An 18,243-nucleotide genomic window follows, 5' to 3' on the forward strand; every position below is an offset into this window, starting at 1 on the left:
CTTGCAGCCGAGATTAGTTTGTGTTTTAAGCCAGGGACTAGCAAATGTTTCCGAGACGGTGCCAGACAGTAATATTTTAGGTTTTGCAGGCCAAGAGGCAAAACCAAAGATGGTACATAGGTAGCTATATAACAAACACACTTCCACGACTTTATTAACGATGTTCAAAATGCTAGTAACAACTGAGGACAGTTAAAAAAATATACATCTGCTAAGGGGAAGAATGGAATTCTTTAGGATTGGGGAGAAGGCAGGAATAAGGTTTTGCTTAATTAGGGTTCACATGTGAGAACCATTCTTAGCTCAGGAGCCATACAAAAACAGTGACACCGATTTGGTCATTGGGTTGCATTGTGCGCACTCCCTATTTTAAGCGAAGTATTGGAGGGTAGAGCGGAGGTAATGCTAGAAAGCCATATTAGAGCCACAGCAAGAAGTGGGGGTGGGCCACGCTACATGTTCAGGGGCCTCCATCATTAATGAGAGTTTCTTCTATGAACATACATTACAGAATTAACTCCCAAGTTGTTTTCTTTTTCCCTTGAGTTTTCTAAGTTCAACTCAAACATTAATTATTACTGCTATTTCTGAAAATTCCTTTTTTTGCTCAGTCCCATAGGAGCACTCCATTGGCAAGATGGGGCACTCATAATGCTTAATTGTTAGAAATAACTTTAGAAATGGTACCCAGTATTTCTAGCACTGCCCACAAAGCCCTCTAAAGCTACAAGGCACTTAACTGGCTGGACCCAAGACCGAGAGTTCCTGAGTATAGCCATTGGAAATAAAGAATGCACTTTTCATCTAAAAATTTACAGTCCCTAAGAAAATCTTTATAAATGTACATCTTGTAAATGGAGGACCTGCTAGAGCCAGGCCTCTGGAATTGAAACCTTATTAGTCTACCTACAGGCCTGACCTAAGACAAGTTACTTTAATCTTTCTGCAACTGTTTCCTCATCTGTAAAATGGGATTATAATAGTGACTCATCTGAAGGCTTATCTTATCAGGAGAGTATTACATGAATCAGCATTAGTTAAGAGCTTAGGAAAGCACAGAATAAGCACAGATAAGTACTTGTTAAAATGAATCCTATTATAAAAGGGCAGTGTGACCCTAAAGCCATCCAGATCAGGACACTCTGCCTCCAACTTTTATCCTAATTAGTAATTTGAATTTGAAACATTGCTGTCCCAGACACTTAACTAGTTGAGAAAAATATTTGAAACACTCTGCTTATCCCACCATTCATTCCATTATACCATAATAAGCAGGTACTGTGCATTACTAGATAAAAGAATTGAAAAGGAATGAATCTCATATTCCACTTTCAAGGATCCCAGTGCTGTATGCAGACAATATTATATTTTAATAATTAATTGTTCATCAAAGAAAAAGATGAGGAACAGGGATGCTAAATTCAAAGTTATTCAAATTGCAAAAATGAATAATGTATGACTTTTTTATTAAATACACACTGTATTAAGTAGTCTACATTTCACCCAACTCTGTCTTTCATTTTTAAGCATTTTGAACGACAATATGAATAATCAGTTAGGGGAGGTTTATTTAGAAAAAGAAATACCTTATTTGAATGCAAACGGAGTATATCCGGAGATGATTAAATTTTTCTTATCAATTAGAAAATTTTGTATGAGGGCTTTAAAGTCATGGTCAACCCTTAAATGCAGAGAGGCCCAGTTATCCTTGCAGTTTCCTTTCAACATTAAATTATATCTGGCTCAATTCTGTTCAATTTCTTATTTCTGATAGCAGTGCCAGGAGGCAATCTTTAATTAAAGAAAATCTGAAAGATTCAAACATGCATAATTGGATTAAAAATGTGATCATTAAAACATTAGATGATAATCATCTGATTGATTGTGTTTTTCAGTGTGTTAATAACCTAATATTTTCAATGCTTTGGTTATATAGGAAAAAAGAAAGCCTTTATAAAATATGATGAACAATCAACACAGGGAGCAGACCTATGCACTAATCAAGACCTACGGAATTATACTGAAAACATACGCACACACAGCAATGAACAGAGCGTCGCATTGTAAAAAAGAGTATGGACAGAATGTGATGGTGTCAAAGGGAGGAAAACCCTCAAAACAAGAACTCAACCTATTTTAGGGACGTATATGAATAAACTAAGAAGAGAAAGCTCAAACTTCGATATTTAGCCTAAGGACTGGTTTCTTCAGTGTTTCCCAAAACTTTTTATAAGGAAAAGCTATTTATTTTTCCCTAAAAGCTCAAAATCACTGGTGTAGGACTGGCCTTCTGCTTCATACAAGCAAAGGCACAGAGAGAATGACATTGGACAAAAACTGGGGATTGGGTGATACAAAAACTGGGGATTGGGTGATGCTAAATGGGAGAGGACTGATGATATTGCTGCTCAAAATCAATGTGTATGCAAATCACCTGGGACGCCTGTTATATTGTAGAAGCCTGTAGATTCTGAGCCAGTAGGCTTGGGAATGGGGACTGAGATTCTGCATATTTAATAATGCTGATCACACCTGAGAAGTCAGTTTTCATGAGGGCTGTGTCAGTGGGCTCCTCTGCCTTCTGCAGCCTCATCCTCTGCTACTTTCTGACGCTTAGGCTGAGCCACATGGACCTCTGGTTACTCCATGATCACACCACCCCAGGGCCTTTGCACTGCCTCTCCATGCAGCCTAAAACATTTTTTTTTTCCACTGCTCTATTCATGGCTGGGTTTGAGACCAAATTCAGCTGCCAACAACTTACTTATATTTGAATGACACATTTCTCAATCAGGTGACTCTCTCTGACTATTGTCCTGAAAATGGGGTTTTAAGCACAGACCCCTTGAGATGGAAGCCTCTGATTGAAAAACCTGAAGATGGAAACGAACCACGTGGCTCCCTGGGGAGGACATTCTGGGCAGAGAGAAAGGCCACTGCAAAGGGGTTCTGCATGGTGTGTGGTGAAGTGAAGCAGAGGAAAAGGAAAACTGGAAGAAAAGTTCAAGAGCCCGAATCGGACAACTCAAGGAGGGGGTAAAAAAAAAAAATCAGCTGCTGGTTAAGGATAATCTGGAATTTGGCTAAAAATTGTGAAGAGGCCAAAACACTCAACTGAAGTCAGCAGCTCTGGGTAAAGCCTGGACTAGGCACGTGTGGACTGTGTGATCTGGGAGCGGCGATGGGTCAGACAAGCTGGTGACAGAAGGGCCTGCCGAACAGGAACAAGAAATGGGAACTCATAATGGGGAGAAAGAGCCTGAGGGCCAGAACTCCAGGATTTCAGGAGCTTGGCACCTAGAAGCCCCCACGGAGGTTAGAGAGCATTACATTATAATTATGATGGTGGCAGAGGGACTCAAGGAACTCATTTCATGATCTAAGAAATGAAGCTTGCTCCATCTGACTGGATGGTGACTATCAGACATGTCATCTCTCATCTCTAAGGAGGATGGAAAAAAAAAATTAGGATAAAATGGCAAAGATGGGGCAACCAAGTGAAGCTGGACCATTTTCAAGGTGTAGCTTCAGCAAGGCTTCATGACATGATTTTAAGGAACAAGTACTACGTTGAGGTTACAACAAGGGGATCCCTGAGGGGTCACCAGGAACCACAGAGAACTGCGGGGTTCTCCAGAGTTTCAAAGGATGCTGGTTCTATTTCATGTACAAATAAAGAAAATGAGGTCTGGAGAGAGAAGGTGAGTGACCCAAGATCACACAGGGAAGTGTGAGGGAGTCTGGGTATCCCTTTCTACTACCTGACTCCATGTCTCTGGGCACTTTGCCTGCAGCAGATACAAACATGATCAGGTGAAGAAATCTCTCTGAAGACTGAAGAACTCATTTAACCTCGTAGACACAAATCTACTCCTGGCACTGCCTAACTCAGAATCCTCCAGTGGCTTCTCATTTCATTTACAGTAAAATCCAAGCTTCTCACCACGCCATGAGGCCCTCTAGGACCTAACTCTGCAGCCCAACATCTCTCCACCCTCTCCCTTGTTGACCATCACCTTCCTCCTCACCTTTCCGTTATGTTTTCCTTCCTGTGTTTATTTACTGTTGGTCTCTTCTCAAGAGTGGGATAGTTCCACAAGAGAAAAATACCTCATCTTTTTTGGGTACCCTGTACATCCAGCAACTAAAACACTGCCCAGAACAGAGCAGATGCCCAATCACGGTGAAAAGAGAATGAAGGACCAAACACAGCCGCTGGTGTATTTTAAATAATCAATAAATCCTAGATTTCTTCATATTCATGTCATCATCAATCGTAAGATGAATCATAACCTCAAAAGTCATTAATAAAGGCAACAAGTTGCTAATTAAACAACGGTCATAGCTATACAATCTGTGTAATTGGTTAACAGTAGCTTTTTTTTTTTTTTAAAGCAAACTGGAAGCTCTATTACACCAAGACTGTGACTCCTTATTGTATCCCCAGGGCCCAGGACAGTACCTGAGAGAAAAGGTCCATTACCCATGGCTGAAAACATTGATCAAACCAAGTCACTAAGGAGCTCCAATTCAGAAGCGGGGAAACTGTGCCCCGAAGCTGAATCCTGTCTAGTACCTGCTTTTGTAAATAAAGTTTTACTGGAACACAGCCATGCCATTGTCTCTGGCTGCTCTCAGGCCAAAACTGGGCAACCGAGTTGTTGCAGCACACAATGGATGGCCGGCAGAGCCTAAACAATTTTGCCATCAGTCCTTTTACTGAGAAAGTTTGCTTGACACTTGCCCCTGTGTGAAGGGCAGAGTCTTTAGAAGGGACGGGGACAAGTGATCCTGTTCAAGCATAAATGGAGCAAACTACATGTTGACACAGGCTTGTGGAGCCTCTGAAACAGCCTCCGCCAGTGGGCGGAGACTTTAACACACGCCCCTCGGCCTTCACCAAAGGCATGGCCTGAGAAAATCTGAGACGCTCCCATGATGGCATCTCACTGCAGGGTCTGAGCAAGGGTGGCTTGCACAGGAGGGTGTTCACCTGATAATCAGACTCCTGAATTCAAGGACCTAGGGTGGCCCTCCAAGGTTAACAGCCACTTTACCCAGGTTCAAAGACATCTAACCTCCTTGAGTTTATTGGCAGCTTCAGATGGCCAAATGTGATATTTGGATTTAAGGATTGGTGTTTGAGTGAAGCACATGCTGACGTTAACATTTCCAAAGGGAAACTACACAAAGAGCACAGAGTCCCATCAACAATTAAAATGAACATGACATTGAGATCATATAGTTATATAGTAACAAAGACCCAGTGTTACCAGTTAACAGTTTCACTGGCTGCCTCTCTCCCTGACATGGTTCTGGTGGCCATAACTGACATGGTGTGTATATTCTTTTAGACACTCAGTCAATGACCTAATTCACAGAGGAGAAACCTAGGCAGAAACCCAGAGTTAAGTGATTTTGACAATAATTAGGAAGACAGTCGAGGATGGAAATGAAAATTGGTCCAGCAGAATGAATCTGAGTCTAATACAAATGGGTTCAAATCACTGTTCCACTGCCATGAGCTGGGACAAATGAGACAGCTCTATGAGGTTCAGTTTACCCATCTGTACCATGGATTCAGAATTCATATCTCCCTGGGTTACTGTCGAGATTAAATGACACTCTGTGTTTAAAACATCAAGGCAGAGCTCAGCACACAGCAAGAGGTTAACAGATAAAAGGTTCCAGTTTCTTTCAGCCTCTTTCTGGCTCCTGGTCCACTCCCCTATGCCCTGACCTCAAAGGGACCGGCTATCCCAAATCAACTTTGTGACCATATTCTCCATCACTTAATTTTATTTTTGCAAGACCCAACTAAGTCAAGCAACACACATTCTATTTCAATAGCCAGGTGGTGATGGGGCAGAACTCAGAGATCCACAATCATTTCCTGTCACCTCATGGCCTCCACCATACCAAAATCAACAAGGAACAACAGGGACTTCCCTGCTCCCAATGCACAGGGCCCAGGTTCCATCCCTGGTCAGGGTACTAGGTCCCACATGCCACAACTAAGAGTTCAATATCCTGCATGCTGCGATGAAGATCAAAGATCCCAAGTGCTGCAGCTAGGACCCAGTGCAGACAAATTAAAAATTAATTAATTAATTAAAAAAAAAAACCCAAGTAACAACAGTAACTTGTCACTCGGGGTAGGGGAGGGCAGTGATAACCGCTGAAGCTGGGTGCTGACCGTGTACCAGGATCAAGTATGTACAGTAAGTCATTGGCTCCGTGAGATAAACCAGTAAGTGGTGTTACTATTACCATTTTACACGGTTAAGAAAATTTAAACACAAAGAGATGAAGTGATTTGTGCAGGTTGTACAACTAGTCAAAAGCAGAATGGAAACTCAAACCCAGAGCGTCTGCCCTTGGCCATGACATGACCCTGCTTCTACTATACCAAGGTGACGTGCACAGACTAAGGTACAAAGTCACCCAGGGAGCCCCAGGCACTTTACCAAGTGCTTCTGCGGGACACAATGGAGACATTTTAAAACTGTCTCTCTGCTCTCCACACCCCAGTGAAACAACCAGGAAAAGGGCATTTCCCTGGGCTCCCACAATCCTGTTCTCGTGACGACATATTGATAAACAAGCCTGGTTAAATGAGTAGGAGCCTCCAAATTCAAATCTAACCTAAAAGCAATCACTTCTGAAGGCCTTTTCTGTCCCAGTGATTGTTAACAGCGTTACTAGTGATCAAAGCCCACAGCATCCCATTTCCTGGCTTTGGCTAAGACAAGACATGGAAGTAGCCCACATCTATGATGGTGGTTCTGACACACCTAAATCCAGGAAACTGTGGAAATGGCTTAAGTGGGCCTGTTTCTAGAAGATTTTGAGATCAAAGGGGGTTCAGATAAGCATCTGCCCTTCCCGGATCCACAACAGACATAAGCCAATTAGTCCAGAGCAGGGTGCTGCGTATTTATAGCACACTTCAGGAAAGTTCCATGTAATTAGATGCTGGAAACATAAACTTCAAAGGGGAAATTTTGTCGCGTGTTAAGATGTTCAAAACTATCAGTGGCCTGTAAATAATAGAGTACTGGTTTTTCCGTTCAAGCGGGAGAAAATTTGAATTTCTTTCTTTCTTGAAGGTTAACATTAAAACAGAACCCTCTTTAATTCCACTGAAATATATTTGGATGATGTAGCAATTTGGGCAAAATCTAAACTGAAGCCCATCTCTGTAGTGTATCAAATGGTAAGTAATGCACATACCACTGCATGAAGCAACACTATTAGTAGACCTAGAATAGCTACCATTTAGACAAGGCAGGGTTGACAATGTTCTTCTGTCAAGAACCAGCGAGTAAGTAAATATTTAACGCTTTGCAGGCCAAAGAGTCTCTCTGTTATAAAACTCTGCCATTATAGTGTAAAAGCAGTCATGAAAGTGTTAGTTCTCAGTTGTGTCAGACTCTTTGTGACCTCATGAACTGTAGGTAGCTCGCCAGGCTCCTCTGTCTATGGGATTCTCCAGGCAAGGATACTGGAGTGAGTTTCTACTCCCTTCTCCAGGGGATCTTCCAGACCCAGGGATTGAACCTGGGTCTCCTGCATTGCAGGTAGACTCTTTTATTGTCTGAGCCACCAGGGAAGCCTGAGTCATAGACGGTAAGTAAATGAATGGGTGTGGCTGTGTTCCAATAAAACTTTACTTACAAAAACAAGGCAGTGGGCCAAATCTGGCCCACAGATTGTATTTCCTGACCTCTGATTTCAAGGACAGTGGACACATGCCAGGCACCCTTCTCAGTACTTTCCCTGTCTTAAAGCATTTATCATTAATATGAGGCAGATACTTTCATAATCACCATGCCCCCAGGTGACACCTCAGGGACAAAGAGAACCAACTTCAAAGTGCCAACTATAGTCATGCAAACACATGAGATGACTCTGCAGTCAAATAATAATCTCTTTGACCTTCAACAACAAGAATGGCAAGAACCAAAAAAAAAAAAAAAAATCCTCACAAGATTAAAATTTTTCCCAAGGCAGAGGACATCTAGTTGATCATTTCGCCCTCAACACCCAAACTAGCACTTATTAAGCATTTGATGGATGGACACTATGATCAAAGGGGTTTAAAGTTCACTTACACAAAACAGGCAAGAACCCCTCAAATCACATCAATTCATCTCTCCTCCATCTCCTTGTTGCTGGATTATAATAACACAGACAGCCATTTCCAACTAGTATACTTTGCTACCAATGTTCCTTGTGCTAGGATGTCTTCTTCCAAAGTCCATGCAAGATATTTTCAGGAGATTCAGCCATTAAGTCTTGAACAGAAAGTTCAGGCTAAGCTCTTTGTTTCAAGGATAATCAAAATGGTGTTGGAGTGATGATGAAAATATGGTCCTCAAGTATCTCTTCACTTGCCCCTTCAACAAGTCTATATGATAGGCTTCAATCAACTAAAAGATGCAAATGGTAACCCTGGCCAAGAACAGAGCAGGAGCTGGCCTGGGCATAACAAGAGGCAGTCTGAAGTCACGAAGACCTTGGTTCAAGTCACCCAGGTACTGCCTGCTTTCCTTGCCTTTCTAGGTAATGGGGAACGTGAGAGTTGAATCTCAGAAGGCTTCCAGAGGATTTAGTGATGGCTGCAGGGCAAATCACACCCTGACCTGGTGCAGAGCCAGCATGTACCAGCACATTAGCGGTGAGGAGTCTCTGCTTTCAAATCTGTCACCTGCCACCCCATCCCCTTGGTTTCTGATTTCTTTTTTCTGAATTCCACAAGGAACTATTGGCTTCCAAAGTCATCACTCAATGATACAACCCCGAGATAGCCACAGTTCTTTCCTGGGTCTTGCAATCAATTTGTAGACAGAACAAACTACGTGTCAGGGGTATTTATGATAAAAAGTTTGTAAAAACAAAAACGCTGTTTGCTTGCTGTGAGGCCACTTGGTACTTGATATATCCCAGAAGAAAGCACTGTCTGCATCTCTGACTTTCTAATGCTCATCAGTGTCTTCTCTGATGGTGAAATTTAACACAAATGCAGACAGGAGCACAGACATAAACGTCCTGCTGACCAATAATCCTAAAGTGAACCCTGGACTGACCACCACTCTGAACATGAAGAGACCTGCCACCCCTCCCAGGGTCAGGTCCTCACCATTCTCCTTCCCCACCCCAAAAAGTAACCACCACCCTTTGCTTTTAGATAATCACTATTTGCTTTTCTTATACTTTTACCACCTATATGTGCACTCTTAAACAACAGAATAGGTCTTCCCTTTCTTTTTAAAAAAGTTTTATTTTTTTAATTGGTAGAAGATTGCTTTACAATGTTGTGAATGTTATGTTGGTTTCTGGTTCCCCACCCCTGCCTTTTTTTTTTTTTTGACATTTGGAGAACATCCTGTGCATTCTTCAGGCTCCTGCATCACTTTACGGTTTTCAGATGTGCCCATGCTGGCGAGAGACGCAAGACTCCATGCGTTTTTCACTGGGGTGAATTGTTTTGTTGTGTGACCACACTTCATTGTATTTATCCAGCTTGCTAACAACAGGCATCAGAGGCACTTCTGGGTTTTGGCAGTCAGGAAAAACAATGAATGCCACATTCTCATACACAGCTCATGGTGTGCTTTTATCTGAGATTTTCTAGGGGACATATACAGCAGTGCAACTACTGAATCAGTTTGACTAGACACTGCCAAACCATTTCCAGGAGACCTGAGAATTCCTGGCATTCATATCCTTGCCAACACTTGGTACGGTCAGGATTTTTAATATTTGACTACCTGGAGCATAGTGCCAGATTATTTTTGATCTTTGTGAATGTAATATCTTTGAGAAATTAACATAATACACATGTGCTATTCTTTAGTTTGCAAATGGTCAAATGCACGAATCTAAGGGGACAGTATGGTAAATGTTTATATTATACTTATGACATCTAATCATTTCCCAGATCTAGAATACTGTTATTGCCCAGGAGATTTCTTTGGGTCCTTTCTCATTTAATGTATGTACGCCTTTACCCCACTATTCTGCCTCTTATTACCAAGATTAGTTTTGTCTACGTTTGAACTCTGCATAAATAGAACCATGTAGCACATGCTCTTTCATTTTTGTGTGAATCAAGTTCATCATTTTACATTGCTGTAGACTATTCCCTCATTATGAATAGACCAAACCTTGTATATCTAGGCTCCTCTTAGAGGACATCTGGGCTGTTTCCACTTGGGGGCCATTATAAACAAAGCTCCTGTGTACAAATGCTTCTGTGGCCATTTCTCTTGGGTACATACCTACATGCGGAATTGCTGGCTCAGAGGGGAAGGCTACACAGCCTTTAGAAAGGCTGCACCATCTGCAGTCCCTACAGTACCTGTCCTGGAGTGTCAACAGTGCTGTGCTCAGGGCTAGATTTTTTTAAACAGTCTATCTGTAGCAGTGGCAGCTGACAAGACAGCCTACCCACCACTTTAGAAGGAATTCAGATTGTTTCAGGACTGGAGTGTCTTACAGGTTAGTGTCGATCATGGACGCCTCAATCCTTGCAGGTAGGATGTGGAGAACAGAACAGATATGGAGAACACACCAGATCTCACCACTGAATGAAAACCCTCGGCTGGCAGTCACATAGATTTGCAGAATTTATGTCATCACTTCCCTTTCTGCGAGGTGCCTAGATTGAGTCTAGCTATTCTTGGACTTCATCCATAGACCTGGTGAGTGGATAATGAGTATCCCAGAGCAGGAGAGAAGACGAGTAAAAAATACCCTCTAAGTGAGCCCAGTGAATAAACTAGTCAGTTAGGGGAGGCGTTCTGCAAAGAAAGTTTTGATCTTTCATAGACTCAACTTCCGCTGTGCTGAGTTTTAACCAGAAAAGCCTGTAGGAGCCTCATCGTGTGACACCACTAGATGATAATGTATGTGCGCTTTCACTGATAACTTTCTCAGAAGTGTGCGGGAAGGGAAGACATAGAGGAGAGCCGTCTCGTTGTGCCTGATGGCTGAGGCAATTTCTAACTGTCTTCCTTACGTTTCCTGTGAATGAGGTCGATACCTTCCTGCTCATTAAAGTAGTACATTCAGTGGAAGAAGAAATCACAAAGAGCAAGGGGATGACAAAAGAGAAATAGACCGTCAAAGCTCAGGACTTCCCTGCTGGTTCAGTGGCTAAGACTCTGCACTCCCAATGCAACGTTCAGTTCCTGGTCAGGGAACTAGATCCCACATCCCACAACTAAGGTCCTGCATGTCACAACTAAAGATCCCGCATGCCTCAACTAAGACACGGCACAGCCAAATACATAAGTAAATAAAAATGAATGTCAAAAAACACCAAATTAAAAAAAAAAAAAAAGACAGTCAAAGGTTAACAATCAAACTATCACTACTATCAAAGTTCCTTCCAAAACAAACCAAAAAACCCAAATCTTTCTTAGATGATTGACAGGAGGGATGGCTTGTCTTCTGATGCCCAACAGCATTCTAGACTAGGTGTATGTCGAGTCTGCTAGATTTTCTTTGGGTAGATATTATGAAAAAGAATAGAAAGCAGACAATCTGAAAATTGAAAAATAAAACATCCCTTTTCACTGAAAGATTATACAGTGTCTATTTCTTAGCACTGGTCAATTGGGTACAAAGTACTTATAAGAGAATTGGTATGTTTTTATACTAAATCAGGCTTTTATACCAATTCACATACAAGTTTATTTTTTTAATGGGTTTTGAAAAAATTAGAATTAAGACTAAATTCTTTGAAACCAATTATTTCTATCAGATGTGGCTGCTCACAAGTCCTGGTTCTTACATATAAAAAGTATTGTGAATGACTGAGTCAGTGCAGTGAATATGATTCACAATTTCTTTCCTTTCCAGCAGATGCTAGTGGTAGTGTAAATAAATTCTCTGATTAGATACAGTTTAGTGCTTCAATCTGTGGCTCAAGGGATAGACAGGACCAGAATCAATGGCAAATCACCTCTCTTCATTCTATTTCTTCACGCCTTTCAAGTTTGTAAAAATCACAATTTACATAGAAAAATGAACCCTTAAGAGAGCGCACTTTCCGCTGCCAAGAGGTTTCCAGGTCTCTCTCCCCAGCATGAGAGAAGCCAGGTCTCAGAGCTCAGAGTCTCAAACACACCACCTCTATGCTGGTGCTGCTTGAAACCTTAGGCTCCCTCTCCTGCCTGGACAATGTTTATGAACTCTTTAGGTCTCGGGGTCATTTTGTCTAAGATGCCTGCTCTGTAATCCCAAGTCTGAGCAAAGTCTGTAATTACATATTTAACCTTATGTCTCTCCTGACTGCCTATAAACTCAACTGTGCTCTCTATGCATGGCTTCATGGTGTACTTGTAGGTGCTTAATAAGTGCGCACAAAAGGAGCAAACAGCGCCTGTAAGAAGCTCTGCACATTTGAAAAGTGAGAGGCACAAGTCATCAACTTTTTGGCAAGGTGATCAGGAAAACGTCTTTGGAAGGAAAATGTGAACGGCTGGACCAGTCACGGGAGAACCCCTAAGATCTTCCTTCTAGAGACAAGCTGCTGTGCCTCCAGGGAGACCGGTCATGTTAGGATGTTCTAGTCAGTGACCACATCAGGTAAGGTGGGGTCACTCCTGCACATAGAGGACTCTTCTTACGGGCAGCCTTATCTTTGGGGTTCTCCGAGGGCCCGGCCAAAACTTCCTCAGAGATGCTTTCAGCCAGTCCTCCTAGCTTCCCTCTCTTTGGAGGTGTCAGACCTATGTTGGGGTTCTAATGCTCTCCCCCACCCACTCCCGCTCCGTCTCCTCTTTATCCTTTCCAGGCAGTCCCTTTCTACCAAAACATGGCCTGCCCTTGAAATCAATCTTGGCATCTGCTTCACGGGTGACACTAGTGGCCACAGGCCAGTGGTTGGCTAATGGAACCAGATTCCTCACTGCTATTTCAGCTGGAGGAATAGGTAAGATTTTTTCCTATTAAAAAAAAAAATTCACTTAACGAGAACTTAACATTCTAAGATTAAGACTCCCAGAGCTGAGGAAATAAAAGACAATGGTGAACTGGAACAGAAATCCGTATTGATTTCTTCTTTGTGCATGTCTCTATCATCGTTCCCAAGCCAGACACTCTGTGAAGGGCACGATTATTTATGTCTCATCACATTAACAGAGCATTCAAATCCCTCATAGGACCTTCAACTCAAAACACTTCTAGTTCCAAGAGAAGCTTTTTTACTTTTTTAAAAAAAGCAATTTCAGATGTTTCTTCTCTTTTGGAAGAATGACAGAAGTGATGGGAGTTATCAAAGCATGAGTCAGCCACACCCAGGAACAGAGGGCAAAATCCAAGTTTCCAAGATATTATCCTACTTCTTTTTCTTCCCAATGAAAGCAAAGCCTATGCAGCCTTTAGTTCCTCCTCTTCTTTTTCCAATTTTATATTTTGATGTTTTTCACCTATTTGCATCTTTACTTGATTCACTCTTTTGGCTAATGTTCCTGAGGATGTTAAATACACATGGGATCTGCTCCCATGAAGCTTACACTTTAGGAGATAATACAGGGTAAATGGGCTTCCCTGGGGCTCAGTGCCACCTCCTGCCAATGCAGGAGGTACAGGAGATGATGGTTCGACCTCTGAGTGAAGAAGATGCCCTGGAGGAGGGCATGGCAACCCACTCCAGTATTCTTGCCTGGGAAATCCCACGGACAGAGGAGCCTGGGGGCCTACAGTCTTCAGGGTTGCCAAGAGTCGGACACAACTGAGCGACTGAGCACACTCACACAGGAGTAAATAAACAACGTTAATTCAGATACCTTTAAGAGCTTCAAAGAAAGATACCTAAGATGAGATGACAGGGAATGATGGGAGTAGGGAGCCAGTGGGGAGTCGGGTAGGATACAGAGAGAATTGTCTGAAGAAGCAAGATCTGAACCAAGACCTAAAATAATTACAGGAAGACACCTGGGTTCTGATTTGAACTTATCTGGCAGAGGAAACAGAAACAGCAGATGCAAAGACTGGAAGGGGTGACAGTCTGGGCAGGCTAGGGGGAGGGGGTGGCATTCACCTCCTCCTGGGTCCCTGAGGGCTGGCCTGTGTCTGTCTTCACCAGTGCATCAGTCCAGCGATCAGACTGAGTGGGCATGCAACACTTCTGTGGAATAAACAAGTGAACTTGCTCAGAGGGGCTCAAGAGGCAGCTGTTGATCCAGCTAGGAAGTGGCAAAGCCGAGATCCCCACCAAGGCCAGTCTGGCTCCAAAGCCCACACTCTACCCCCACCACAAGGCCCTGATGAGACCTGTGCTGGAACATGAAAGGCATCCTCTCCCAGAATGGCTGGGACTCCCTCCCGGGGTAGGTCCCTCCATTCGCAGAAGTGACTTTGCAGTTCCTCACCTCAGCTTGGCACACGTCTGGGTGCCCTTTGTGGTATATGTTACTTAACATAATCAGGATAAAAGCCAGACATTAGAAACCTTGATCCGAGTTCCACAACTGGGCATGATGAATAATTCAAGGAAGCCCTAGAGCTACGCCAGCTACGTGTGCCCAAACCAAGAGCAGACTTTGACCAGAAGACTAAAGCTGAACCAAACATACTCACAAATAGGAATGCTCAAGCCTTCCTGTCAAATATCAATGATTAATAAACAGATTTGGGGAAGAATAGATATATGTATATGTACGGCTGAGTCCTTTATCTGTTCACTTGAAACTATCACAGCATTGTTAATCGGCTGTACCCCAATACAAAAAGTTAAAAAAAAAAAAACAGCATTTCCAGATTTTAAGAGACAAAAGAAACACATTCCCTTGTGTGTCAAAGAAGAAATCTGTCCACTCCTCCAGGGGATAATGACTTCTGAGTTACACTGACATGAATGCTGAGTTCTAAAACTTAAAAAAAAAAAGGAAGAAGAAGAAGTGAACTTCCTTTGCAGCTATTTTTCGCAGGTCTCCTCTGACTTTTCAATTAGGAGGCAGAGTTGAAACCACATCGTGGGCATCCCTGCCAGAACAAGTACCACATCCCTACACATAACAGCCTCTTAGAGGGTAATTGTGGAGAATGACAAAGGATAACACGATCATGCCAGCCTGCAGCTCTTGAACCAAAGGATCACAATGCAGTGCGTTTGCTGAGATCTGGGGACTTGGGGGCTAAAGGAAGCCTACTGCTTCTTTCCAACATATGGAATCTCCTTCACTGATCATGGTGGAACCAGTGACAGGTGACACAGACCCATTCAAGAGCCACAGCTGATGGAGCACTTCCTCTTAGGCTGAAGAAGAGGTCCCTGTTTCAAACATTCTAGAGTTCTTTGTGGGGTGACCGCATTATAACAACAACAAGAGCTAGGGGGAAGGAAGGCCTGTCCATCATTCAGTATATTGGAACCCCCTCCCCCAAACTCATCATCTACACAATGGGCTGGAATTTCAAGAAGCTGTTTCATCAATGGAGATTTCTAGGGTATCCTCTGAGAAATAGATCAGAGAACACAGCATGTTGCCCATGACACCAACACCCTGTGAATTTTTGAAACTGTTCAGAGTACAATGCAAATCTCCTCCTATACTGCTATCAACGTCAAGTCTCAAGGGGCAGACAGCCTAAGAGTTGGCAAAAGTGTTTTGCTCCCTAAGGGAACTGTCCATACCACCTACTTCCCAATTTTATGTGAGGAGATTTCTTCAGAAATGGAGAAGCAATGGAAATTTTCTACAGTGAAGACCTCAATGGGGTGTTTTCAACTCATCCTACTTTTCTACATTTACTAGGTTTATTCTTGTTATCTGCTGTACGATTGAACAGTTCTAAGAGCAGAAGAATTAATTCCAAATCCTACTTGCTTCCACTGAACACTGAAAACTGGTTTTGTTTCCCTGAGAGAAAGCGGGTCAGATGTTTGTTAAGCTCGGCAGAGTTGGCTAATGTGGAGAGACACCCTCCCAGAAAGGTGTGAAGATGTTTTATCACAGCCATGGAGGTGAAGGGGAGATTTATTATGGTTACTAATGCTACTTCTGTCAATGTCTTTGGAATTCTAATTAGATTATTAAAACTTTGCAAATCATTACATTAGTTCTCGACTCCACACCTCCCCGTGACAGGATACTTTTGAAATTAGATGATCCTGATGTCATAGGTAATGATGCATCACCAATAATAAAGTTGCAGGGAAATTCCTCCAATAAAAAAAGGTTGGGTAAGACAGAACCCATCTATCTTACTTTCTCTCCCAGTTTTATGTTTGAGGATAAGACATGTCTACTGCACAGAACACAGCCCAGCATTTTCCATTCCAGTAGCTGATGGTACTTGTTCACACGCAGCAAAGTTTAATGACTTGTCAGGGTTGCTTAAACTTATTCCCCAAAATCTCAGAGGCAAATCAAGAAATTCATAAATGAAAAGTTACTTGAAAAGGGAATCAATTTAGGATAGCTATGAGGCAGGTGGCAGGTTCAGTGTGTATGAATGGTACCTCTTAAGAGGTTCTGATTTATAACATATGCATTCTGAGTGGTACCTGAAGAGAAACAAATGGCTTACTGTTAACCCAGATCCATTTGCAGGTAATAAATGGGTGTGCTCTTTACCCATCAAATAATGGCTCTCATGCCCTTCACCATCAGGGCATGAGGAATGGGTGTCACGCTCCGTCCTCTGCAAGATAACCCACTCCTTCAGGTGGAGACCTTAGCCCTCCCCACCCCAGCCAAAGGGAAGTGTACGCAGCTGCCTTACCGTGATGGACGACGCCCTTCAACCCATGGATAATAGGATCCAGTGCGGAATTGTCCCGTGGACTGACCTATATGTAAAGGAAACACGATTGGTTAAATCTGTTCTGGCATCAGACACAAGGGTCTCAATTTAATCTTCTAAAGAGAAGGGGGGGGGGGATGCTATCGAGCAAGCTGCCTGGGTCTCACATACACCATGCCTCTCACCAAACACAGGAGATTTATGACATCATAAAATCAAGTGAGGAGGGCTAAATCAAAAGAGAGAAACTTCTCAGAATACATCAGAACAGGAGAGAAACACTTGTCCAAGCAAGATCTTAAAAAGCAAGCTGACTTTCCCCTTGCTTTGTTTTATTAAAAGTAGACCCCAACTGGCTAAAAATTCATTGAAAGTCATCAGAGAGCAATCCATCATTGACCGAATATTTCAATACCTTTTTGTGATTTTTTTTTCTCTTCTTTTTTGAAAATGGATTTGTTTCCTGCCAGCCTTCTCTCCTTTTTAAGGATCCCAGTCCCATGTGCCTTAACTTATGCTCAAAGAGGCATTTCTGAGTCACTCAGGCAGCGGAAACAGTGAGGAAAGGAGCTCAAAGAGACAATGTCTCCAACCTTGATTCCCCCCTAGAGCTTACTTTTTTTTTCTTTCTTTCTTTTTAAAATTTTGGCCGTGTTGCACAGTTTGCCGGATATTTCAGTTCCCAGACCAGGGACTAAATGCAGGCCACAGCACTGGAAGCGCCAATCCTAACCATTAAACCACCAGGGAACACCCCTTCTCCTCCTCCTGGAGTTTTTAATCCCCTCAAATGTCAAGCTTCTTTGATCCTGACTCACATACTTTCCCCTTCACTTCTGATACTGCTCAGTATAACTCTCAATCTTCTCTTTTCCAGAAGATTAAAATTTAACCAGCACGTTATAATTTTGGTTTTTAAGTTCTTTTTTTGAGACACATATTGAAATAGCAACAAATGAAATGATTTTTGCTTCCAAAGAATTCAGCAATGGGTAGCAGGGGAAGCGAGCAGGGCACACACGAATTAGGACTGGCCATTAATCACATTTAGGATCTTAGGGCATGAGAATCAGAAGGGCCATGATATGATTTTCTCTGCTTTTGTGTATACTGAACTTCTTCCAACTGAGTTTCTCCAAATCACTGGTTATCTATGACCAGTGTATCTCCTGAAACTTCTTTTTGTTTCAGGGATGTTATTTACATTTAAGCCACTTCTAACATAATGAAGTTGAGATATTGATGAACCTTTCAGCATGTAGCAAGATCCAACTTGATGTTTCCTGGTTAGTCCAGGGGAATCCGGGGCCACCGTAGGTTAAATTTTAAGGTAACTGGAAAAATGAGTGCACCTCTCCTCCCTTGCAAGTCTGGTTGCCAATCCTAGTTTGCTCTCTAATAAGAAGTCATACTTCGCAATGCCTTTCTCTCTTCCACCTCAGCAGTGGTTCAACTGGAGGCATTTTTACCTATCCCCCACTC

The 18,243-nt window shown here is 42.5% G+C and overlaps 1 protein-coding gene across 5 annotated transcripts in view; it reads right to left on the reverse strand.

Moving 5' to 3' along the window:
- The window catches only part of PTPRG (protein tyrosine phosphatase receptor type G), a 759,790-nt gene that overhangs the window by 158,424 nt on the left and 583,123 nt on the right, over positions 1 to 18,243 (reverse strand). For all 5 annotated transcript variants that reach the window (XM_061128174.1, XM_061128173.1, XM_061128172.1 and 2 more), the window contains one exon: positions 16,741 to 16,807. In XM_061128174.1, the coding sequence (XP_060984157.1) occupies positions 16,741 to 16,807 (67 nt within the window). The remainder of the gene's footprint in view (positions 1 to 16,740; positions 16,808 to 18,243) is intronic.

Source organism: Dama dama, chromosome 24 (assembly GCF_033118175.1).
Source record: "Dama dama isolate Ldn47 chromosome 24, ASM3311817v1, whole genome shotgun sequence".
Lineage (NCBI taxonomy): Eukaryota > Metazoa > Chordata > Mammalia > Artiodactyla > Cervidae > Dama > Dama dama.